The following is a 24,384-nucleotide window of genomic DNA, read 5'->3' on the forward strand; positions in this document are numbered from 1 at the left end:
TGTGGTAGCCCCCCTACAATGGGCTGAGATGGCCTGAGCCCCCTCCTCCACCTACTCCAAAGAGGGTGGGATACCCCGTATCTCCTGGGTGGTTGGCTCTGGGAGCTGCTTTCTTAGAAAAAACACTGAGCCTTTTGCACCAATTAGTTTTGGGGGAGGGGGCTTGGGAGAGGCCAGGGTTGCAGCCCCTCCCTGCCCCTATCTGACCACCACTGTCTCTCCACGGCCAGGTGGCAGCCTTGTGCTTTGTGCTGGTGCTGGGCTCCCTTGTGCCCTGCCTCCCTGAGTTCTCCTCTGGCTCCCAGACTGTGAAGGAAGACCCCATGGCTGCTGACAGTGTCTACACAGCCAGTCAGAGTGAGTGCCCTGAGCCAGGCTGCCTGCCTCCAGCCCCAACTTCTGGGCAAGGGAGGAGCCATGTTTTGGGGTGGCATCATCTCATTCCACCTAGTCATTCTGCAGATGGGGAAACTGAGGTTCAGAAAGGGTCTGTGTTTTGTTCAATGTTAGTGCTGCCATTGAGACTACAATGCAGACCCCCTGATTCCCAGGCCACCCAGAAGTGATCATGGGGTCAACCTAGGGGATAATAGGAATGTTCCCACCTCAGCCCCCATGTATTATGGTCCCAGTTATGCAGCCTCTGCTAAGCACCATCTGTATTTCACAACTGGGATAGCAAATGAGTTTCAGCTCAAGGATCCTTTCCAAAAAGAGGGTGGTGGCTGCCTGCAGTCCTGTGTTAGGAAGGACTCCAAGGCCCCACTCAGCGTCGACAGGAAGGAGTGCCAGGGTCCATTGGTGATGCCTCCCATGGACAGCGAAGGGTAATGGTGTGTGGGCTCAGACACTTACCTCCCACTGTGAGGGACAGTGGTTAAGAGCGTGGAGCTTCAGAGTCCATCATACCTGCCTCTGCCACTTGCCACCTGCATGAGCCTGGGCCTGTGCCTTAAGCTCACTGAGCTTTCATTTCTCCATCTGGAAGTGGGAGTTACAGTTCCACACTTACTGAGCATGGTTGTTGCAAGAATTAAATTACACAGCTATGAACGCTGTCAACAAAGATGCTACACGTGAGTGGCAAGAGGAGAACTAGTCTAGGGCACAGCAAGAAGAGTGCGGATCTCCAGAGGAGGTCGAGCACACTTCCTCACTTGCCAAGGGCGAGTCATCGTGGAGGGGAAGAGGGGGGAGGAGCCAGATGGGCAGCCAGCGAGCTGGGAGGTGGGGAGAGTGAGTTTCCAGAAAGAAAGATCCGGCAGGGAGGATAAGCCAGGCCTGCGGGACCTTGAGGGGAGGAAGTGGCTGGCCAGGAAGGGGAAAGAGGAAGTAGAGGCAGGCAGTTAGAACCACTCCCTGGACATGTGTGGCCTGGGCCTGAGAAGAAAAGAACAGGGCAGTTACTAAGGAGAGGCAAGGTCTTGAGAACCACCTGTTGCTTTTCCAAGGCCAGAGGGGCCCTGTGTATTTGGGGGTAGAGGACGCCTGAGCAGAGAAGGAATAGAAGTTGGGGGGGGGGGGGCAGCAGTGTAGATGGAGGAACTCAGAGTCAGAGGAGGCCGCAGAGGAATGAGCCCTCCAGTGGACGCAGTGGTTACAGGCCCAGGGTCTGGGTTGATGGGGTAGGAAATGCTTTTGGAGCAGGCTGGCCTACCGAGCTGGTGCGTGGCACGATTCAGGGGGTGCCCTTCGTATAGGCCGGGGCTGTGAGAGCCAGAAGGGTGGTGGTGGGTCCTGGCAGGTGTGCCTCTGAGTGTCAGCTTGAACTAGCATGGGACAACACGCCTGACAACCTGGGACCTCTATGGCCTGTTCTGTGAAACAGGCTTGAAAATTTCTGGCTCCTGAGTTTCTATGAGATGTTGATTTCGATTTAGGCCAAAGGGCTTTGCACAATTCCTGGAAAATAGTAGATCTCCAATAAATGGGTTTTCTTTCCCTTCCTTTTCCGGAAGGGCACTCTAGGGCCTAGAATGGGGAAGAGATTTAGTCAAGACCTCGAGGAAATTAAGTGTTAGAAGTAGGTTTCAAACCCAGTTCTCAGATGACCTGGCCCAGTACCCTCTGCTTAGAAAGAGCGACTCTCCCTGGGTGCTTCCTAAACCAGTTTCAATATTATCTCGCTTAAACCTCACATCTACGTGAAGTTGGTCCTAGTATCCCTATTTTGTAGGTGAAAAAACTGAGGTTCATGAAAGTTAAAGCAAAGGCTTGACTCACCTGAGATCCCACAGCTTGGCCTTGTTAGAGCTAGAATTCAAATCCAGACCTTCAAGATTCCAGGGCCCATGTCTGGCACTACTAGGCCATGAATGTGGCTGGGATGGGGAGGGAGTTGGCACCTCCCACACTCACCCCTACCTCCCTCTGCAGTGCCCTCTCGAAGCCTCCTGTTCTACGATGAGGGGACAGGGTCTTGGGAGGATGGCCAGAGAACCCTGCTACCTGTGGAGCCCCCGGATGGCTGGGAAATTAAGCCCGGGGGGCCGGCGGAGCAGCGACCCCAGGACCACCTGCAGCATGACCACCTGGACAGCACCCACGAGACTACAAAGTACCTGAGTGAAGCCTGGCCAAAAGACATTGGTGGAAACAGCACCAGCCCCGACTTTTCCCATCCCAAAGAGTGGTTCCACGAGAGGTGGGTGGGTGGCCCCTTCCCTTCCTGGGGTCCCAGGCCCCGCCTGCCCTTTGCCCACCCCTTGCGCCCATGTCAGCCACACCTTCCCAAGGCCTCATCCCTCCCATGTTCAGAGCCAGCATGCAGAGTGGTGAGAAGGTTCTCACTGGACAGAGTCGCCTCTAATTTCTCTTCTCTCTCCAGGGATCTGGGCCCAAACACCACCATCAAGCTCTCCTAGGCCGTGCCAAGACCCAGGACACAGGATGTACCCCCTGGCACCCCTGAAGAGGGATTGTCTTGCTCACTAACCTGGATCCGGCTTGTACCCCTCCCCCCTGGGGTTCCATCCCAGGAGAAAGGGTTCCACTTCTCCCCAGCCCTCCTTTGCCCCAGACCCTCACTGGGACCCTCGTCTCCCCCCACATTTGGACTGTTCCCTTGGGCCAACCACTCTGATCTCAACCTCCCTCCCACAACCATCCGTCCGTATCAGATAAACCACTCACTGGGCCACACACCCCTTCTCATACTGACCAACGGACCCCTCCCCCCCCGACCCCTGCCCTCACACACCCACAAACACACACGTCAACATGCCGACACACGCAGACGCACCCCCTCACCCCCACTGTACAGTGACCAAGAACAGAAATTGTTTGTAAATAATGAACCTTATTTTTTATTATTGCCAATCCCCTAAGATATTGTATTTTACAAATCTCCCTCCTACCTTCCCCCCTCCCTTGTTTTATATTTCATAAAGTTAGTGCGGGCTTTGCTGTCCCCCAGCCAGGGAAAGGGGGTTCCCTCCCCTTGCCTGGCCTTCTCCTGCCGCTGCCCAAGCCGCTGGGCCTTTTTAATTGCCAAATTGCTTCATCCATCCGCTCAGCATATGCTTTAAGAAGGCAAAAGTTAAAAAAAAAAGATGCAGCATCAATTCCTGACTTTGTGTCCTTCTTCATGGGGGTGGGGTGTAGGTAGGACAGGGAATGGGGAAGTGGGGAGGTAGGGTTACTTTATATTCTAACTGGGGTAACTGTGGTATGAGTGTGTTGGGAAGGCATTTCTATTAGGTTCCCTCTTCCAGGCAGATGCAGAATTCATACTAGAAGGTCAGAGAATTCTGCTGCAATTATCCACCGCCAGCCGTCTCCTGCTGCTGAGTATGGGAGCAGAGAAGCATACAAACCACCAGGTTGACCTTTAGAGTTGGGACTTGCAAGCACTGAGTGCCTACTGTAGGCCAGGTGCTGTGCCAGGCACTCTACATGCAGTACTCACGTGGGTCCTCCTAAGACCTGCCCAGTTCTTTGTTCTTGCATCCTCTGCCTTAACTGGATTAAATGTGCAGACTTCTGAGTAAGGCGTTCGCCCCTGGAGCTGCTGCCTGCTCACTGTGTGTGTTAGGCACAATTCTAATATGGCCTCTTAGAGTCCCGTCCCTGGCATATATGCCCTGTTTAATCCCCTCCCTGGAGTACAGAGGGGACCTGTGACTATGAGGGAGTGTCATTCCCGTAATTAGATGACCTTTTATGGCAAAAGTAAAGAGATTTTACAGATTCAAACCCCCAATTGGTTTTGAGTTCATCAAAAGGAGATCGAGGCCCTGGCCGTTGGCTCGGCGGTAGAGCGTCGGCCTAGCGTGCGGAGGGCCCGGGTTCGATTCCCGGCCAGGGCACACAGGAGAAGCGCCCATTTGCTTCTCCACCCCTCCGCCGCGCTTTCCTCTCTGTCTCTCTCTTCCCCTCCCGCAGCCAAGGCTCCATTGGAGCAAAGATGGCCCGGGCGCTGGGGATGGCTCTGTGGCCTCTGCCTCAGGCGCTGGAGTGGCTCTGGTCGCAACATGGCGACTCCCAGAATGGGCAGAGCATCGCCCCCTGGTGGGCAGAGCACCCCCCCATGGTGGGCGTGCCGGGTGGATCCCAGTTGGGCGCATGCGGGAGTCTGTCTGACTGTCTCTCCCTGTTTCCAGCTTCAGAAAAATGAAAAAAAAAATTTAAAAAAAAAAAAAGGAGATCGTCCTGGGTGGGCCTGACTTAATCAGGTGAAAGCCGTGAAAAGAAGTACTGAGAGATTCCCGAAGAAAGAACCTCCTGCTGGTCCTGAAGAGCAAACAGCCACACTGCAAACTGCATACAGGAGCTGGGGCCCTCGGTGCTGCAGCGATGAGGCACTGAATTCCGCTAACACCTGAATAAGCTGGGAACAGAACCCCAGATCCCGGGGAGACCCCAACCCAGCTGTGTCCAGACTCGGAACCACAGAAACTGAGACCATGCATGTTTCATTTGTAGCCGTCATGTTTGTGATAACTTGTCAGGCAGCGTAGGAAACTAAGACACTATGGAAACTGAAACTCTGAGCCTTCATTTCTCCATTTGTAAAATGAGGATCCAACTAACACCCAGTGCTCGAGGCTGTTGTGGGAATTCAGCGAGGTAAATTATGTAAGGTTCCCTAGACCGGTACCCAGCACATAATGCCTCCAGGAAAGATTAGCTGTGCATTAAGAGGCAATAAAAACACAGTGTGCTAAGGGCCAGGCAAAGACGCTATCATCCCACAAAGGAGGGCAGCCTTGAGCAGAAAGCTTTCTGGAGGAGGCAACATGAAGGACTGTTGGATGTAGGCAAGGGAGAGGGAAGGAGCATTCTGAAAGAAGGGAACAGCCTGGGAAAAGGCCACCATGGTGGAAGAGAACAAGAAAACTTCAAGAGCCCTGGCCAGGAAGCTCAGTTGGTCAGAGCATCGTCCCAAAAGGCCAAGGTTGTGGGTTCAATGCCTGGTTAGGGCACATACAAGAATCAACCAATGAGTGTGTAAATACATAGAACAACAAATAGATGTTTCTCTTCCTCCTTCCCTCTCTCTAAAATCAAGACATAATTTGCCTTACCTGTGGTGGCGCAGTGGATAAAGCGCCGACCTGGAAAGGCTGAGGTTGCCGGTTCGAAACCCTGGGCTTGCCTATGTCAAGGCACATATGGGAGTTGATGCTTCCAACTCCTCCCCCTTCTCTCTCTCGGCCTCTCCTCTCTCTGTCTCTGTCTCTCTCTCTCCTCTCTAAAAATGAATAAATTAAAAAAAAAAAAGAGGTATAAAATCAAGACATAATTTTTTGTTAAGTCAGAAAAATTCTAATAGTCCAGAGCAGCCTGAAGGTAATAAGGCAAGGATACTGAGAGCTGAGCCTGGATGAGGACCAGGGCCTGAACCTCGGGGGCCTCGCGTGCCTTGCTGAGGCAACTAGACTTTACATTGCAAGCACAATACTTTCATCCTCAGAAGCAGGAGCACAGTGGTGCCACGCCTGCTGCCCACCAGACGAAAAACTGGACAAGACCAGACAGAATTACAGAAGCTCAGAACCGGCCATCAAGCTGCATCCTCTCCACTGCTTCCTCCCACAGCCTTGCACTGACCACTTGGTGGGGACCTCACTGCCTGCGGCTGGACATCAGCTTCAACTGCTGGAACATGCAGGCCTTTACAGCAAGGCCATTAAAGGCTGGGCTCTGGGACCAAGCTGTTATTGTTATTATCATTAGCAATAACTTAGCACACGCCCTTTCCAGTCGATTTGGCCATTCCATTAGTCATTCAACAAACTGACCTGAAATGCCCCAGGCAGGTGGTAGAGGCTGGGGAGTAAACCAGCCATTTAGGACTGGTGTTATGGAGGGGTACACAGGATGTGAAGGGGACACAGAAGAATGCCATATGATTCAGATTTGGTGGGTCAGGGAAGGCAACTTGGAGGAGGTGGCCCTTGCGCTAAGTCTTAAAGGATGGGTAGGAGCTGGTAAGGTAGAGAAGAGATAAGAGTGTTTGGGGTGGAAAGAATGTCAAGTGCAAAGGCATAGAACCACAAAAAGCAGGGCCAGGACTAGGGCGAGGCAAGGGGGCACTGAAGGTACAAAATTTTGCTTCACCCTAGCCCTGGCCCTGATGAAAAGTATAGGCCTTCCTAAGGAAAGAACACTTCATCCTGAAGGTGATAGGGAACCACTGAATATTCTTCAAGTCAGAGTGAGATAATCAGATTTGCCTGGGCTGGGGCTCTGCAGGGGGTATAGTGAGGATGAGACAGATTCTGGGAGTAATTAGAAGGGATTATCAACAGGTTTTGACATCAAATTGGGGAGAGGAGCGTACAAGAGAGAGGGTGGAGCCTGGAATAACATTTGGGAGTCTGACTTGAAGGCCACGAGTCCTTTCACCAAGACAGAGACAGGAGGAAAAGCAGGTTTGGAGAGCAGAATTCATTTTAGCACGTCTTGCTTTTGAGTTACCTATAGAATGTTCACATTAACAGGTAAGCCTAGGGCTTGGGAAGAAGCAATCCCTGGTGGAGAGTAGGAAATTGTCAGCATCCAGGTGGTAGGTTAAAGCCTTGGATCTGCATATAGGGAAGAGAGATGGAGGAGAAGTGCAGAGAAGGTGGACATCGGGAGACACTGAAGGAAGAGGCGTGAACAAGAAGTCTGAGAAGGAGTAGTCGGCAGAGAGGAGAGAAAAACCAGGAGAGGTGAGTGTCCCAGAAACTGATGGAGGAGAGCTTCCTGGAGCCATGCTCAGAGGTGTCAGATGCCATCGGAGAGGTTGGGAAAGATGAGAAGACAGAGTGTCCTTTCTCTCAATGAGGAGGTCACCAGTAACCTTGGTTGGAGCCATGTTGGCGAGAGCTGGGGCAGAAGCAAGAGGACCTGGGTGGAAGTGGGAACAAGAGGGCCTGGCATGAAGATTGGGAGGAAGGGGGGTAGGTGAACTCTTTCCGGGTGCTCGGCTGGGAAGGAACAGAGGGCGGTAAATAGAGGACATACAGAAGAGATCAAGAGCAGTTTGGGGCTGTTCTCTTAGATGGGAAGAGTTGACCATGGTTATTTCTAGAAGATAAAGACCCAACAGAGGAGGGAAATGATGGATGAGGGTGTGGAGAAGAGATCCAGGAAGTGGGTGGAGAGGTCCACTTTGGACCTGAGAGGTCTAGGGAGAAAGGGCTGGTACTCATGAGTAAAGGATGTGGGGAGACAGGAAACTGAGGGAGGCCCCTCCCCACAGCTGTGAAGTTTAAGGAGGGGGCAATGGAGAGGATTGACATGGGAGCTGAACTGAGCGAAAAGGGGAACTTTTGAAATAGTCAGAGAAATGGGAAATGAAGCTGACTTCTGGTATGACCCCTCACCATTCCGTCATTCATTTAACAAACATTTAAGGGGCATCCTTTATATGCACGGCACATTGCTAACATTAGAGCACAAACAAGGCTTGGCTCCTGATATCAAAGGGCTTGAAATCTATCCCTTTGTTCTCCCATTCTCTCCCCCCTCCAACCTCTTATTGACTAATCCCCATGTGCCAGGCACTGGACTGACATGTCCTAATTAGGAATCAAAATAATCCTAAGGGCTGGGTATTTTTACAGATAAAGAAAGTGGGGTTCAGAGAGGTGAAATGACTTGACCAAGGTAAGTGGCAAAGCTGGCATTTGCACACAGGTCCGTTTGGCTTCAAGCTCACGTTGCTCCCCTAGCTGTCCATCTCTCACCCTCTCATCCCAACAACCCTTCCTCTCTTTGCCAGGTGCCCTCTCCCCCAGCCCAGATTTTTATTCTTGCACACAATCCAAGAACACTGGGGCTTCCTAGAGCAAGTGCCCTGGAGAGTCCAGGATCTGTGAGCTGGTCAAAGCATGGTCATCCACGATTACCACCCTATGCCTGTCCATCCAAGGCATTCTTCCCGCCTATGTTAGGATGCAAGGCTAATCCACTCACACAAGCCAGTTGTTGACAATCCACCTCCTCAGGGCCATGTATCACTGCCCCTGAGGGGGTGCATCCCTATTGCAGCCCCAGTAATAGAGCTACAGCCTCCACACTCTATTGTCAGCCCTGGCAGCCAGCTTTGTCACACAGTGCCAGTCATTCTGCTCAGATTGCCACAGCCAACCCTTTGTTACACCTGGAAACCAAAGCTCTGGAAGTAGGGAGAGCAGCTGTGGGCAGCAAGCCTTGAGCTGGGATGGGCCCGTCAAGGTTCCAATTCAAGAGGTCAGAGTGGGCACCTACCTGATGTAGGTAAAAGGTGCCCCTTGGGCCACGGGGAAGGGGGTAGACAGGCTGGGAACTCATCTCCAAAGGGGGCTGAGTTGCCTGTCATCAGAGTCTCAGTTAAGAGCATGAGCCCTGATGTCTGTCCTGCATTTCAGCGTGTAGCCTTGGCAAATTACCCAACCTCAGGAAGCCTCAGTGTCCTCATCTGGAAAACAGTACCCACCCTCATAAAATTGCTGTGGGGAGTAACTGAAAGCTTGCACATAAAGCTCTCAGCACAAGGTCATTTATGCAGTAAACACTCAAAAGGCATTAGCTATAATTTTCTGAGCACAGAGACAATGGGCCGGAGATGTTCTGAGGAGCAAGGGGAGGCTGCAGAAGGTGGTCAGGCCGGTCAAGGGAGGGGGCCTGCCTTTCTCCCTGGGGTTCTTGGGAAGAGGGCTGGGTCACCGCTAAAAAAAATAACACCGTTAGCAGCTGGTCAATTAAATGGGGGAGGTGTGAGGACAGAGAGGAGAAGCTTCACTTTTAAAAGGACTGAGTGGGGAGGGCTCAGCAGGAAAAAGCTGAACAAAACACCAACCTGGAAACCCAGCAGCTAGGCAGCTGGTGAGGGAATGTCAACCCCAGCCAGCACTACCATAATTCATGGTGTAGGAGGCTATCCTGGACCCAGCTGCTTGGAAATTAGCAATCCCAAGGGCAACAACTAGAAGGCAAAGCACCTGGGTGCCCTGTCCCACTTCCTCCAGCATCAGGGCTTCTTTAGAATTTGGCTTTAGGGAAGAAGCTCCTGCCGTGGCCAAGAGATTTAATGCAATTTCATTTATTCCATTCATCCACGATGGGTTTGCTGGACCCAGAGAGAGGTGGGAGGCAGAGCTGAAGCAGGCCTTCTCCTGCCTTTTCAGAGCCTACAGTTGAGGGAAACAGGCAAATTCAAAGCTGCTACTGTGTGGCAGGCAGCATGGGGAAGTGGAATAGGGTATGAGTTCCTGGGCCAGAAAACTTGGCTTTAAATCCTGGCTCCACCATTCACTGCCTGAGCCATCTTGAGCAAATAAATCACTTGAATGCCATCCTAGTGTCCTCATCTGTAACATGGAGGAAGAGATAATATCTACCACCAGGGTTGTGGTGAGAATCAAATGCGATGTTATTGTTAGAGTATGAAGGGGGGTTCCCAGAGAGAGGCCCAGGAAACAGTCGTGGGGCTGAAGGAGGCAGACAGCATCTGTAGTGGAGTATCACGGAGGGGTTCGTGGGGGATGAGGCACTTGAGATGGGCTTTGATGATGGATAGAATTTCCATGGGCAGGACAAAGAAGAGCACAGACTCCAGGCACTGGCATAGAGCAGGACAGCCACTGTAGAGATGGTACGACTTGGAGGCATCCTGGGTCGCACAGCTGTCCCCCTTTGTAGCCCATTCTCTACCTCTGTGAGTCTGGTCTCTCCCACATCCCTGGCCTCATGGTCAATAAGGAAAAAGAAGACACAGGCTAGACTAGAGCTCTGGTGCAGAGAGCAAGGGGCCTGGGAGGAAGCAGAGAGCTTTTCAGCTAAAGCCATCCAGGGGGACTTCCTGGAAGAGGAGGTACTTCAGCACAGCCTCAGAATTTGAAGTGATTTCAGATGGAGGGGACAGCCTGATGCAGGCCTGATGCCAGTTCTCAGAATAAGGAGCACAGACGAGTGGAAGGAAATGGATGGGAGCAGAGGATAGGATGCAAGAAGATCGAGGCAGGCCTTGAATGAAGGGCAAAAGTATAGTCAAGGGGGAGCATTAAATACTGCAGGGGAGAGGAGATGCCAGAAAGGTCAGCCTCAGAATGATTGAGTCTGGAGCAGTTGACAGGAGACGTTAGTCTGAGGAGTTAACCTGAGCCCCACTGTTGTTCAGATGTAAGTTTCAGGTGATGAATAGTCAAGGACAAGAGGAAGAACCATGGGATGGGGGGGAGGGGGCAGGGTAAGAAAAGCAGGGAATCCAGGATAGACTCCCATCAGCGTCCAACCTTCTGAGAGACCCTGGCCCAGGAGCCTCAGCGGGGCGGAGTGCAGGAGGCAGCCAGGCTTTGAGAAGAAACATGGCTGGGCTCCAGGGTCAGGAAGTTCACCATCCCTCTACCCTCAGGGTCCAGAAGAGCTCTAGGCCTAAAGACAGAGCCCCCGGCACCCAGGTCAGTCTCCAAGTCCGGAGTGTGTCCTCCTTCCTTTGCCCCTAGCCCAAATCGGATTGGGCTCCTGGATTCTGGCGGCGCCGCCTGGGTTAAAGCCCTCTCCTGTCACCGCCCCGTCCCCCTCCACCTGCCCGCGGCGGCGGCGAATGCCGAGGCCGGAAAGCGCGGGACGAGAGCGTGGGTGGGCATCACGGAGCTGAGTGACGGGAGGGAGGTGATTGGCAGCTGCCGAGCTGCGGAACACCGGGGGGGGGCGGGCAGGAGTGGGTTCTGGGGGGGCCCGCACCCCCGCCTCGCGCCCGGGGCAGTGCCGGCACCCACCGCCGCTCCCTCCGGGCCCGAGCCCGGCAGGCTGGGCGGGGCGGCCTCCCCTCCGCCCCCGCCCCCGGACCCCGCGGGCCTGCGGGTGTCTCTGAGGTGACACTCGTGTGCGTGGCAGCAGCGGCGGCTGCAGGAGCGCGCTCGCCGCCCCGGCTCCTGCTCCGCTCGGGCTCCGGCTGCAGCCGTCCGGGGGGCCCCTGCGCGCACCACGCAGCGCCCGGCACCCACGGAGGACCCCCGCCCCGGGCGCGGGAGGCTCCCAGCCGCCTTTCCGGGGCGCAGCGCCCAGCATCTCGCTGCTCCCGTCTGAGCCCGGGCGTCGGGAGGGACGTGAGCGACCCCGCGCTTCTCTCCCAGCCCCGCCTGGCGTCCCCGGGCCCGGGAGAAAGGGAGACTGAACTTTCCTTTAGCAGGGACCCCCGAGAGGCCGCAGGAGCCGCGGGAAGAGGGCAGCCGCAGTATGGCCGAGGGGCCCGGCGGAGGGCCTCGCTGGGACCGGGCCGGCGGCGGCCGGGCGGCCCAGGAGGAGGTGGTGCGGCGACGCTGCCGGCGAGGGGAGGAGGCTGAGATCTCGCAGCAGCGGCCCGAGGGATCTCGGGGCACGGCTGCTGGGCCCCCGGTGGAGGAGCGGTTCTGCCAGATGCACCTACAAAAGCAGGTGTCTTACAGGTAAGAATAAGGGTTGAGGGGAGTGTGGCACCTGAGCCCACTCCCCTTTTCAGTCAACATTGATTAAGTGCCAGCTGCTTGCCTGATGCTGAGGATTGAGAAATGACTACCAAGGTGTCCCTGCCCTCCAGGTGCAGGGGAAAAGGGGAGCTTCTGGGACCCCTTCTGTATATAAACCATGAAAGCCTTGTTCATTCAACATGGAATTACTGATGCCAACTGCGTGCCAGGCACTGTACAGGGCAGTGAGGAGAGACATAACCAAGAAATGATCCTGACAAACGTCTGCCTGTTGAGGAGAGCTGGGAGACACTCCTTGGCCCTTCTGTAGGGAAGAGGGACCCCTTATTCATTCGATAGGCCTTACCTGGGCTTTTCTATGGGCTGACCCAGCGCTAGGCGCTGGCTTGTGGAAGTGACTGAAATGCTCCCTGCCACCACAGCTCAGACCTTGTTTCCTAGAGATGGGGAAGGAACCCCCTCCTGAACCCCTTGGCCGCAGCAGACCCTTATTGGCAGACTGAACCTGGCACTGCCACCTGACACTGTCTTGATAAATCTTCCTCTGCCTGTGAATGATCCCCAGCCTCCCTGGTCCTGCCACCTCTTCCCAGGATTCCCCAGAGGAATCAGCTGGAATGGGCCCCAGCAACCACTTTGATGACACCTGGGATGGGGTGAGGGAGGGCTGCCCCTCAAACAAGGGTGGTAAATTCATCCACTAGAGAGGAGATCTGTGGAGGAGGAGGAGGCAGGGCAGAGGTAGCCCTTACCTTCCTCCTCCTCTCTCAGACCATAGCCTCAGCTTGGACTTGCTGCCCCTATAAAGCGCCTGGCCCAGAGTGACCTCCTTTGGAGGGTGCAGCAGGCACATTGAAGCATCTGCAGTCCTTGAAGCCATCAGCCTGGTTAGAGAGGACAACTTTCCTGCTTGTTTACAACCATGGAGATTTAGGGTGTGTCTGAGGCTGCCCACCTTCTCCCTGGGGCTTCTCGGAATATGTTTTATAAAACCAGCCCGCCCTGAGAGTTCAAAGGGCCCCAATATTCCTAATGGCTCTTAAGTCATCAGGTCTCTATCACTTGGGGGAGGATGGGGGAGAAGGGGAGGGAACTTCACCATCATGAAGTGAGATGCTCAGAATAAATGGGAAATAGGTTAGGTTCCCCTGGGCCCTACCTTCACTTCGGGAAGTACATAAGGAATCAGAGGTACATTGAGCTCCATTACTAAGTTTTCCCAGAACACCATGCTGAGAGGAGGTCATTATCTGTCCCATGCCTTCTGGCTGCAGATAGAAGAGCCTCTGAAAGTCCCCTAGGGGAGGAGAGACTACAGAGGTGACTGACGGAGAGTGGGGCATAGAATGTAGAATCATGGAAGAAATATTAGTCTGGGAATCAGGAGACCTGGCTTAAATTCTCATTTCTGCCAGTGACTTATTGTGTGTCCTTGAACTAAACAATATCTCTCTGGGCCTCAGACAGGATCTCTCTGGGCCTCAGGTTTTTACCTATATTATGAGAGGGGACCCGGGATTTTCCTTGGCCGGTGGTCTGGAACAAACAGCATCTAAAGCTGATAAGGAGGGCAGAGTGGACTAGAGGCTTAGAGAATAGGGAGGCTACACAAACACACACACACACACACACACACACACACACACACACACACGGAAGCAGCCGCAAGGGCTAGGATTCTCACAGGGAGAGTCCTGAAAGCAGTCCCCTCCTCAGCCCAAATGTGAGCCTCTAGTCACTAAGAACGCAGGATAACCAAGCCTCTCCGGCTGTGAAGGGGTCGAGAGACCCCTGAGTCACCTGTGTGAGGTCTGCAGAAGATAGCACCAGGACGGGCTCCAGCTGTCACCCTGGAACCGATCAGGCAAGGACTTAGGACAGGAGCCCAGTCTTAGGACCAGAGTCAGACAAAGCTCCAAGACAAGGAGAGGTCCCTGGGGAGACGGCAGAAGACCAGTGAAGGAGACAGCAGCCCTGGGCCCTCAGAAACCTTTTCAGGCCCAGGGAACAAACTGCTTTCTGGCTAAGCCCTCCCATTGGGCTGCAGCTCTGAGTGGCCTGATGACCGACACACAGGCTGCCCAGGGCTGGCCAGAGCTCAGGCCCAGGGTGGGCCTCTTCACATCCTCTGCTCGCCACAGTTCCATGCAGCTCTGGGTCCCAGCTGTGCCTCTCACCCTGCTGTGAGCTGCTTAGAAAAGCAGTTGAAAGCCCTCCACAGAGAGAAAAGGCTCGTGGACAGAAATACGGGGGCAAAAACACTGAGGGCGAGGGGCAGAAGCGGAAGCAGGATTGAGGCTGGGGGCCGCGGACATAGGTGAGGACAGAGGCTTTCAGCAGGACAAAAAAAGTTCTTAGGGATATGGAGGTTTCTAGGAAATAGGTTCCCTTTACCACCAAGCCCTGGCAGCTGCTTCATGTGGAAGGGAAGATGGCGGGTTTGTGCCAGTAGAAACTTGCAGGGGGAGGAGAATGGGGGACATCTTACATCTGCTTGTGAGGAAAGGTATCTCCCGTACATTCACAGAAGTTCTCAAGTATCAGAGTTGGGCTCCAGTTGGGGTGTCCATTGCATCAGAGGGGTGCGATGGACACCCCTCTGAAAGGACAAGCCAGAGATGCAAAGCTTGGACCTTTGGACCAGCTAAGCCCAGGGGTCCCCAAACCAGATCACCTAGGGGTATTTTTTTTTTTCAAATAACTTCTAAAGCCCCATCCCTGAAGATCCTGATATAGGTAGTCTGAGGTTGGACCTGAACATCTCAACTTTAAAAACGTCTCCCAGGTAATTTTGATAATCAAGCCGGTTTGGAAAGCACCGGTTTCACGTGTGAAAAAGCTGCAAGAGAGAGATAGGGTAGAACGGGCGCTGAACCATTGGGTCTGGCTGGCAGGGGGCTTCCCTGTGCTGGATTCTCTCAGGGGCCCAGCAGGACCTTGGAGAAGGATCAGCGCCTCTGTCTGGAGTTCTGGCCCTGCACCAGGCACTGTATGACATGGAAGTATGGGACTTGGTCCCTTCCCCTGACAAAAGTATAATTCAGTACAGGGCCAGGCAGTAAATATTTTAGGCTTTTCCGGTGACACGCTCTCTGTCACTCGGCGGCTATGGATGACATGTGAATGAAGGAGCATGACTGAATACCAGCAAAACTTTATTTATAGACACTGAACTTTAAATTTCATATCATCCCAAATATTATTCTTTTGTTTTTTCCAACCATTTAAAACTTTAAAACCCATTCTTAGCTCACGGCCCTGCAAAAACAGGCAGCGGGCTGGATATAGCCCCTGGGGCGAAGTGTGCCAACCCCTGATCCAGGAGATGGGACAGGATAACCCCATGGGAAAGAGCCAACGGCGAGCATTGGGAATCAATCTGGACATTGGGCAAAGGGCACCCGCATTTTACTGAGAGAGGCAGTACAATACACAGGCTTGCTGGCTTCAAGGTCAGAGAGACCTGGGTTCAAATTCCAGCCCTGCCCCTTCCAAGCCGGGTAAGCCACATTTCCCTCTGACCCTGTTTCCTCGTATGGAAAATGGGGACACTAATACCTGCACAAAAGGGTGGCTGGGGAGATCAGGAAGATAAGTGATGTAAAATTCCTGACTCATAGCCCGGCTGAGGAGTAAGTTAGGAGAGCTCTTGTCCCACCCCCACTCCCAAAGCTGGGCCTCCTAGTGGGTCAGGGGGTGTCCAGGAAAGCCCTGAAGGAGGTTGGCCCTGAGCGATGGATGTGGTGAGACCTGGGGGTGACAGAGCTTAGCAGACACTGAGAGCAGGGACTGAGCCTGTGTGTCTGCCCAGCCGGCAGTTCGCCCACTCGCCCCTCCACCCTCACAGAGGAGCTGCGGGAAGCCGCTGGGGGTGACACCTGGCAGGGGAGAGTGCCCCCTGCTGCAGGCACAGGGCGAGGGGGCACAGCTCCTCCAGGGAGGGGCAGCTGATCCAACTCTCCCTGCTGCTATTTACCAGAGGCTAAAAATAACCCAAGAGTGACAGGGAGATGGGGCCGATTTGTAATTTAAATAGCAACAGGATAAAGCAAGGAGCTGCAAGAGATCACATTCTGTCCTGAATTAAAAATGCAAAAACCGGGGGCAGAGAGCTGAGGTGGAGCGGGAGGAGGGGTCCTGCAGCCAGAGGAAGCCGGAAGCTAGGGGGTCTTTCCATTTTCCTTCCTTTGGGAAGGGTGGGGCCCAAGCCCAGCCCGGAACTCCTTCATCCCCACAGGGACCTGAGGTTCTTGCTGACAAGTGAGTCAAAGGCCGAGGAGGGCAGTGCTGGGAAGTGGGACCGGGCTGTCCTGAGGCAGCTGGGCAGCGATCGGGATCCCAGATCCCAGAGAGAGGGTCTTATCCTGTTTTGAAACGGGGTGCTTGGGACTCCCCCTTGCCCCAGCAGCTCATGCTCCCCACCGCCCACACAAGGGCAGACACGAGCCATTTGGGCATTTTGAAGGTGGCTGGGAGGACCAAAGGCATTTGAACAGGTTCCCCTGGTGTGCTGCTGAGAACACGGTTATGGCCCAGGCAATAGGGAGCCTGGGTTGGAGTATTATTTTTGTCTCCATTGGTGCAATTTCAAAGCAGAGCATTCAAAGAAGCCCCTCATGGGTCCAGGTCCCAAGGACAAGGGTTAGCACAGGCTGAGGAAGACCTCTCTTCAAAGACACACAAAAGAGGTGGGAAGGCACTGGGACTAAATATGGCTTCTGCTGGGCTCCACTGAGCTTGCCCTACAGACGCTCTTGACTTGCAGATGTTTGGAGAAGGAAGAGTAAGGAAGGTGCATAGGTGGTGATTTGAGGGCCCCTGGGCAGCATCTTCTAGATGAGAAACTGAGCTGCAGAAAATCTAAGCAATTTGCTAAGTTCACACAGCCAGGAACTGGTAGAGCCAGGATCCAGACTCAGATGGGTTTCACTTCAAAGCCGGTTTCACTCTTGTCAGGCTTTCAAGAGCCTGGCCTTGCATCTGTAGGGATGTTTTCTCTTGGCTCTGTACTAAGTGCACATATTCCTGGGAGGGATAATAGGACAGGGGGCGTGGCAGCTGAAAGATGGTTCTGCACGCAGTCAGGAATTGGGAGCCAACAGCCAGGGGTGGGAGGTTTGGAGGGCAGGAGGCCTGCTGAGCCTGTCCTGGGGGCTTGGCACTACAGACCAGAATGGGGGAAAAAGGCAGCTCTTTAGGGCAGATCCAACTGACCGAGAGTGAGGGGGAAGCCTCCCAGATTTCTCTCACCTCCAGCCTGGGGAACTGGGAGGTGCCAAAGGACAATTTCTAAGAGACTATGGTTATTTGAGGGTCCACGTTTGACTGCTGAGCTCCCATATCTCTCTCGCCCCAGTGGGAGAGGGTCCCAAGCCTCTATTCCAGATTTCCTCCTGCTCATGACTTTTATGAGGCTGTGCAGAAGAATTATTTCTTTTGTGTGTGTGTGTGTGTGTGTGTGTGTGTATGTGTGACAGAGACAGAGAGTCAGAGAGAGGGACAGATAGGGATAGACAAACAGGAAGGGAGAGAGATGAGAAGCATCAATTCTTTGTTGCAGCACCTTAGTTGTTCATTGATTGCTTTCTCATATGTGCCTTGACCTACAGCAGACTGAATGACTCCTTGCTCAAGCCAGCGACCTTGGTCTCAAGCTGGTGGGCTTTGCTCAAACCAGAAAAGCCTGCACTCAAGCTGGTGACCTTGGGGTCTTAAACCTGGGTCCTCTGCATCCCAGATGCTCTATCCACTGCACCACTGCCTAGTCAGGCCAGAAGAATTATTTCCATCTGTCATTCGCTGGAGGAATCCACAGTCCAACTCAAATATCTCTGTCTCCTCTTTTGGGAGGGAAGGTGTGCAGAGGCCTAACACCTGGGCAGGCCTAGTGATTAGCAGGTGTTCTTAGGCTTGGGATTGCTTCCAGGGGCTTCAGCAGATGCCTGGACCACAGGCTTAGCTGCTAGGGAGGGACTTAGACTCAAAAACTCCCCTATGTCTCACCATAGTCACAGGTGAGTCACGCAAATGGGAAGCCAGCCCCCCTCTCTCTGCTCAGCTTATTGGACACCTATATTCAGCTCATTTTATCTTCCACAGGAAGTCACTGAGCACGTACTTGCCCCCAGGACAGAACTGGGAGCCACGTAAGGTTCAAGAATCCTGTAAGGAAATAAGACTAATGTGCATAAAAGGTCACTTGATAAGGAATATTGCTAGGAACAAACGTGAGCATCAGAGATAAATCAGTGGATCGAGAATGCTGGCTCGGGAGCAGCATTTGGCTCTCAGTAGGCATTTATAAAATACTTTCAAACAAATGAATAAATTAAAACTTGTGGATCAGGGAAGGTGATTCAAATAAAACTGCCAGAGCTAAACGGGATCTTAAAAATCATCTTGCGCATCATCCAACCCAGAGATGTTAAGTGACTTGTCCAGAGTCACATAGCAAGGACTAGATTCTGAACAAATGGACTCCAATCTGGGCCTCTTTCCACCTTCCCATTTTTGCTCCTTGGGCTGGGGTTCTGAAGGGTGGAGGTTTTGATTGGCCAAACTTACAGGCAAACAGGGCAAGCAGAGCAGCACGGGCAGAATGAAGTAGCGGGGGTGAGGGTGGCATGTTAAAGGAAGTGTGAAAAGAGAGGGAAGAAATGTTTATTGAGCACCTACTGTGAGGTGGACACCAGCATGGTGTAAGCTGAGAGAAAATCTCTGCAGGGAAAGCCTGGACGAAGAGGCAGAAAAGAAAGGAGCCAGAACATACGGAGCCCTGAAGGTCAGGCCAAGGAGGCTGGCTTGGCTGGTTTTGAGAGCAGAGGCTGTCCAGATCGTGGGTTGAGTGTTTGGTGCCCTGGTACATTTCTTTTCCTGAGCTCGCACTTAATCATCCAGGCCACAGAAAGTAGAACACTTCACCCTCTGGGGCCTCAGCAAAGCCCAGAATAATTTTCTTACCCAGATTCCTCTTCCTATGTGTATCTGGGTGGATTCTGAGGGGTCCCCAGCTCCCCAGTGCTGGCACATGTTGTCCTAGGTACTGCCAAGGGCATCCTTTCCCAGCCCTGCGCATCTGTCCCTTCCCGCCTTGTCCTCCCCATCCCACCTAGAAAGCATCGACAGCTTCAAGGAGGACAAGGCCAAGAGGCCCCTGGTCCCACAGTCCGGACTGCTCTGCCTCTCAGGCCTCCAGCCTGCCTGCTTCCCCTCCGGCAGACACATTTCCTGCTCTCTGCTGCTCGCTCCAGAGCAGCCAGAAGCCTGCGATGGAAAACAAGCCCAGCCCTACTTCCTCTGTTTAACTGCTCAAGCTACTTGCAGAATCCCCGGGAAAGGAGCACAGGGCCCTGCAACGGTCTTCTTCTAGAATAGTCCTTGGCCTGGCTGGCAGTGTCTCTGATGGGCCATAGCATATGGAACCCACCCGGAGGGATTCAGAGATAATGGGATGGAAAATGAGGTGCCAAGCCCCAGGAGAATCACCTGGCCATGTCCCCAACCCTAAAGGGGCAATTGGATGTCTTGTTTAAGGGCACAGATTCTTACTTCTATCAGTTACCAGTTGGGTGGTCTTGGACAAATGAGCTTAGCAATTCTGTACCTCAGTTTCCCCATATGCAAAAGGAAGGTAACAGGATATACATCATAGGGTTATTTACAAGGGTCCAAAGGTTTCTGGCACAGAAGTGTCCAAGGAATATTAGCTATTGTTTTATCATTACTGAGGACTAATTATTCATGGCATAGCCTGATTTGTTAAACAAATATTTGTTGAGAAATATGTCCCAGTCATGAGGGGCACAAAGGTGACTGCAGCACCAGATGGAAGGTCCTAAGGGCAGGGATAGCACTGTGCACATTCCTAGGTCCGCAGGTTCTGTAGCACAAATGTATATTGAACTGAACTGAACTGACATTGTTTCTGTCCTCGAGAAATTTACAGCTTTCCTGGGATAACAAACACATATAGGGCTTTAACAGCTAATTTTAAGCAGATGAATAAAGAGTGCTGGAGGAGGGTACGATTTTCATTTCAGAAACAACCCTCATAATGAAGAGTGAGTGTATGCCTCACTATGCATTTACCAACTCTTCACGATGGCCTCAGAGTCCAGCACAGAGGGGCCTTTTTGCTATTCTTCAAACACATCAAGCACATGTCTTCCTCAGAGCCTTTGCTCGTGCCCTTCCCTTCACCTAGGATGCTGTCCTCCTGGGCAGTCACATCGTTTGCTCTTGATTCTTTCAGGTCTGTTCTCAAATGCCACCTCCTCAGAGAGGCTTTTCCAGTCCCCCTGCCTAAGTGGCACCCTCTCATCATCATTCTCTTCCCCTTTCATTTGGCTTCATTTTTTTATATAACGCATCCCATTACCTGACATTATTCTGTGTATCGCCTATTTGTTTCCTAGGTGTCTTCCCCACCAGAATCTAAACTCTGTAAGCTAGAGCCCCACTTTCTTCTTCTTCTTCTTCTTCTTCTTCTTCTTCTTCTTCTTCTTCTTCTTCTTCTTCTTCTTCTTCCTCTTCTTCTCCTCCTCCTCCTCTTCCTCCTTCTCCTCCTTCTTCTCCTTCTCCTTCTCCTCCTCCTCCTCCTCCTCCTCCTCCTCCTCCTCCTCCTCCTTCTCCTTCTTCTTCTTCTTCTTCTCCTCATTATTATTGTTATTTATTGGTTTTAAAGAGAGAGAAAGTTGGAAAAGAGAGCAAAAGAGGGAGAAAAAGAGAAACATTGATTTCTTATTCCATTCAGTTATGCATTCATTGGTTGATTCCTGTATGTGCCCTGACCGGGAATCAAACCTGCAACCTCAGCATATCCGGACAAATCTCTAATCAACTGAGATACACAGGCTAGGGCCTAGAGTCCTTCTTCCTTGCTCACTGTGATGTAGTCTGACACAGGGCCTGATGCATAGAAGGCACTCGATACATATTTATTAAATGAGTTAATTTAGAAATCCTTTTACCTCTTATTTAATCTTCATAAAATTCCATGAGTTCGATTATTACTATTGTCCTCCTTCCATTTTACAGATGTGAAAACTGAGTCTCAGAAAAGCTCCCTGACACATGTCTTCATCGGTTTATCTGTATACTCTCTCCTTTATTCCAGAATAGTTTAAGGTGAGTCAGAGAAGTAAGCCTCTCTGACCTGATCCGGGTCACACAGCTGGTAAGTGATAGAAACAGGACATGAGCCTCATCTTGTAGCTCCATTCAGGTTCCTTTTTTCTACTCTGCCGCTGTCCCGTGTGCCTGAGCCTGTTAGATGGTGTGATGCTCACAGAGGTGTTAAGGAGAGAAAGCGGTGCGTAGCATGAGCACTCCCCCCCCCCTCCAACATACCGGGTAGCTGTGATGAAGCCGGAGACCTCTGCAGCAGGAACAAGAGGTGAAGATCGGAGAGGTGAATGGAGAGGAAGGCCAGGCTGAGGCTGAGGTTCAAATTCTAGCCCGGGCAGGCCTGCTGGCTGCCTAGCAGCCTCTGACTTTTGGGGCTGTCTCCTGGCTGCTGGGCTGGGCTTGTCTTCACCTGCCTCTTGATCCCTGGTGCAGCTCCTCTTCCCAGCCAGCCTCCTGCCCCAGCCAGCGGAAGGCGCCTGAGAGGACTGGGTCCTCTGCTGGGGCAGTTAGCTGGCCTCTCGCAGGGCCCCCGGTCAGGAAGTGCCAAAAGAGGAAGAGAGTCGCCGGCAGGATGAGCGTTCTGGGGGCTGGCCACAGTACCCGGGAAGGCTGCGATGAGGCCACAGCTCTGGGCCCCGCGGAGGCGCTGGGGAAGGAAGAAGGGGAGCAGCCAGGGGCACTGAGGCAGATGTGGCGTTACCGCTCATGGGACGTGCCACAGATCCCAGCAGAGGCCCCCCGGACACAGTAGGTACTCAGGGTGGTCCAGGAATGGGCACTTCCAGTCCTCTATGAGTCTTCTATCTGGGATGGGGGGTTGTGGCAGATGTGGGGTTACCCACCTGTTGTCCAGCAGCTTTGCAGAGGCTCAGAAAAAAGCAAAGGGGTTCTTGTCAGGGTGAAGGGAACTCTGATGTTTGAATTACTAATGGATGGTGTGGTGGAGGGCTGAGTTCACTGGAAGTTAAGAGTTGAGGGCACTAACAGCAGGGGGATCTGGGAAGAGAAGCCCCCACAGGAATGGGGCATCAGATGCTGTAAGGTCTTGTGCACACTTGGGGGGGGGGGTCTTCAGTTGCTCTGGTCGCCTCCCTCAGAACTAAGTGTCAAAACCATGGAGAAAGTTTCTTTTTTTTTTTTTTTTTTTTTATATTCATTTTAGAGAGGAGAGAGAGAGAGAGAGAGGGGAGACAGAGAGAGAGAAGGGGGAGGAGCTGGAAGCATCAACTCCCATATGTGCCTTGACCAGGCAAGCCCAGGGTTTCGAACCGGCGACCTCAGCATTTCCAGGTCGATGCTTTATCCACTGCGCCACCACAGGTCAGGCAGAAAGTTTCTTAAAGGAGCATGTGCACCTGAGGAGGACAGCATCTGGCCCAGTTGGGGATTTTACTGCCCTCCTGGCCATCCTGGCACCTGCTGCTGCCTAGAGGCCTGGTGCCTCAGCTCTACAGGCCTACAGGAAACTTTAAGGAAGCTGGGAGAAGGTTCCGAGCTTCTAGGTGCAGGCCATTTCTCAAAACAGCAGGCTTTCCCACAGAGGTCACGGCCCCCAGCACTGACGATATGTGACTGCCTAAGGCTGGAAAATGGGCTGCCAGAACCCCGGAGGAGAGGGTGAAAGTGAAGGTGACACAGGATGTGGCTTTGCAGAGAGGAGCGGGCACAGAAACAGCGGGCAGCTGCTGTGGGCATCGGGGTCGCTGCATTAGGGAGGAAGGAGACCATGCTCTGCAGCTGCCTGGCCTTCCCTTGTCAGCCCAGCAGAGGCAGTCGGAGCTGCTGGTTCCCAAGCATGTGTGCTGGCTGTGCCACCACAGACGACTGCTCTAATTCCAATGCTTTCCTCATCGAAACAAGCTCTGCTGCCCTTGGAGTGTGTTTGTGTGTGCCTGAGAGGTCTGTTTCTGGTGGGTGATGTGTGTGTAAGAGGGATGTGGCAACATGTAACCACTGTCCTGGGGGGGAGGTTGTGCATAGGAAAAAGATGTGTGTATGTTGGCAAGTGAGAATGTGATCCTTATGTGCGTGTATTTATGAGTGTGTAAAAGTGTGCAGGTGATTCCTATAGTGTCAGAGATCTACAGGTTTTGTTGGGTATTGTGTTGGGAAAATGCTATTTGTGAGGAGCGTGCAAAAGGCTTGAAAGCAATTGTTAACAGCTGTGGAAAGATGAATTTGTATGAGAAAAGTGTATATTCTTTGTTAGTGCAAGGGTCACTTCGGTGTGAGTTTGGTCCTGGTACACATTTCTAAGTTTAAGAGACTGGGGTGGGAAGTGTTAGTTTGAGTAATGAGTGAATGTAATTGTGTGAGAGGCATGTTTGTTCTGTATGTATGGGGAGCATTATGTGGTTTTTGTTCCCGTGGGTGTGATTTGAGAGAGCCAAGGGGGTAAGGGTAGAGATTGCATGAGTTGCTATGAGCAGGCACTGAGGGTGTGCACGAGAGGAGGTGGTGACAGCCGCCCTCGCGGGTGTTCACTAGTGATCAGGTAGGTTATTTGATGGGGGGTTTAGGAGGAGGGAAACTTTGTGTTTGGGCGGGCGCAGTGCGGCTGTGTTAGGCAGGAGTGTGTGGGATCCGGGCGGACCAGCAGGGTTTGGGGGCAGGGCCTCTATTGCCCCCGGCCCCGCCCCCTCAGGGTGGCCGAAGAGGGTTGCTGAGCGGCCGGCGGCCAGCAGAGGGCGCCGCGGGCGGGTGCCGCGCTCAACCGAGGGGGCGTGTTCCGTAGCGGGCAGGCAGCAGCCCGGCCAGCTATGCGGGGTCCTGCAGCCGAGGCTGGCGGCACTTCCTGGAGCGGCGGCGGCCGCTTCCCGGGCACCTGGGCGTGGGGCACGGGGGCGCGCGGCGCGGGGCGGGCAGATCGAGTGCGCGCCATGGCCGCGGCGGGCAGCGCGGAGCCGGCGTGTTGAACCCCGGCCGCCGGCCCGGCATGGACGTCTCCCGCGAGCCCGCCGCCGGCCGGGGCTAGGGCCGGATGGAGCCGCGGGACCGCAGCCCCGAGGCCCGGAGCAGCGACTCCGAGTCGGCCTCCGCCTCGTCCAGCGGCTCCGAACGCGACGCCGGTCCCGAGCCGGACAAGACGCCGCGGCGCCTCAGCAAGCGGCGCTTCCCGGGGCTGCGGCTCTTCGGGCACAGGTGAGTCCGGCGGCGGCGGGGCGGACACCGCGGCACCAGGCGGATGCCGCGCCTGACACCGGGAGGCATTCCTCGGTCACTTCGGTGCTGACACCGAAGGGAGGTTTCCCACGGGCACCAGCGGTGCGGGCTGTCTTGGAGTTGGCTCCACGTGGGGGTCATCTCCCATCGTTCCGGCACTGGCACCGGCGACTTAGCGCGCCTCCTCCGTAGTATCAAGGCAGGGTCAGCTTCC

At 53.6% G+C, this 24,384-nt stretch overlaps 2 protein-coding genes across 8 annotated transcripts in view; both read left to right on the top strand.

The window, feature by feature from the left end:
* The window catches only part of CREB3L1 (cAMP responsive element binding protein 3 like 1), a 36,504-nt gene extending 32,919 nt beyond the window's left edge, over positions 1-3,585 (top strand). Inside the window, exons 10-12 of one of the 2 annotated variants that reach the window (XM_066251391.1) lie at positions 231-357; positions 2,377-2,557; positions 2,828-3,585. In XM_066251391.1, coding sequence (XP_066107488.1) covers positions 231-357; positions 2,377-2,557; positions 2,828-2,864 — 345 coding nt within the window. In that variant the 3' untranslated portion in view covers positions 2,865-3,585. Of the gene's footprint in view, positions 1-230; positions 358-2,376; positions 2,645-2,827 lie in introns of both variants that reach the window. The other variant, XM_066251390.1, reaches the window with a different exon arrangement.
* An 8,052-nt stretch (positions 3,586-11,637) lies between these two features.
* Positions 11,638-24,384, top strand: part of DGKZ (diacylglycerol kinase zeta) — a 43,573-nt gene continuing 30,826 nt past the window's right edge. For 2 of the 6 annotated variants that reach the window (XM_066251384.1, XM_066251385.1), the window contains exon 1: positions 11,638-11,861. In XM_066251384.1, the coding sequence (XP_066107481.1) occupies positions 11,653-11,861 (209 nt within the window). In that variant the 5' untranslated portion in view covers positions 11,638-11,652. Of the gene's footprint in view, positions 11,862-21,243; positions 21,756-23,763; positions 24,150-24,384 lie in introns of those variants that run through there. The other 4 variants (XM_066251388.1, XM_066251389.1, XM_066251387.1 and 1 more) reach the window with 3 other exon arrangements.

This window comes from Saccopteryx bilineata, chromosome 1 (genome assembly GCF_036850765.1).
Source record: "Saccopteryx bilineata isolate mSacBil1 chromosome 1, mSacBil1_pri_phased_curated, whole genome shotgun sequence".
Taxonomy (NCBI): domain Eukaryota; kingdom Metazoa; phylum Chordata; class Mammalia; order Chiroptera; family Emballonuridae; genus Saccopteryx; species Saccopteryx bilineata.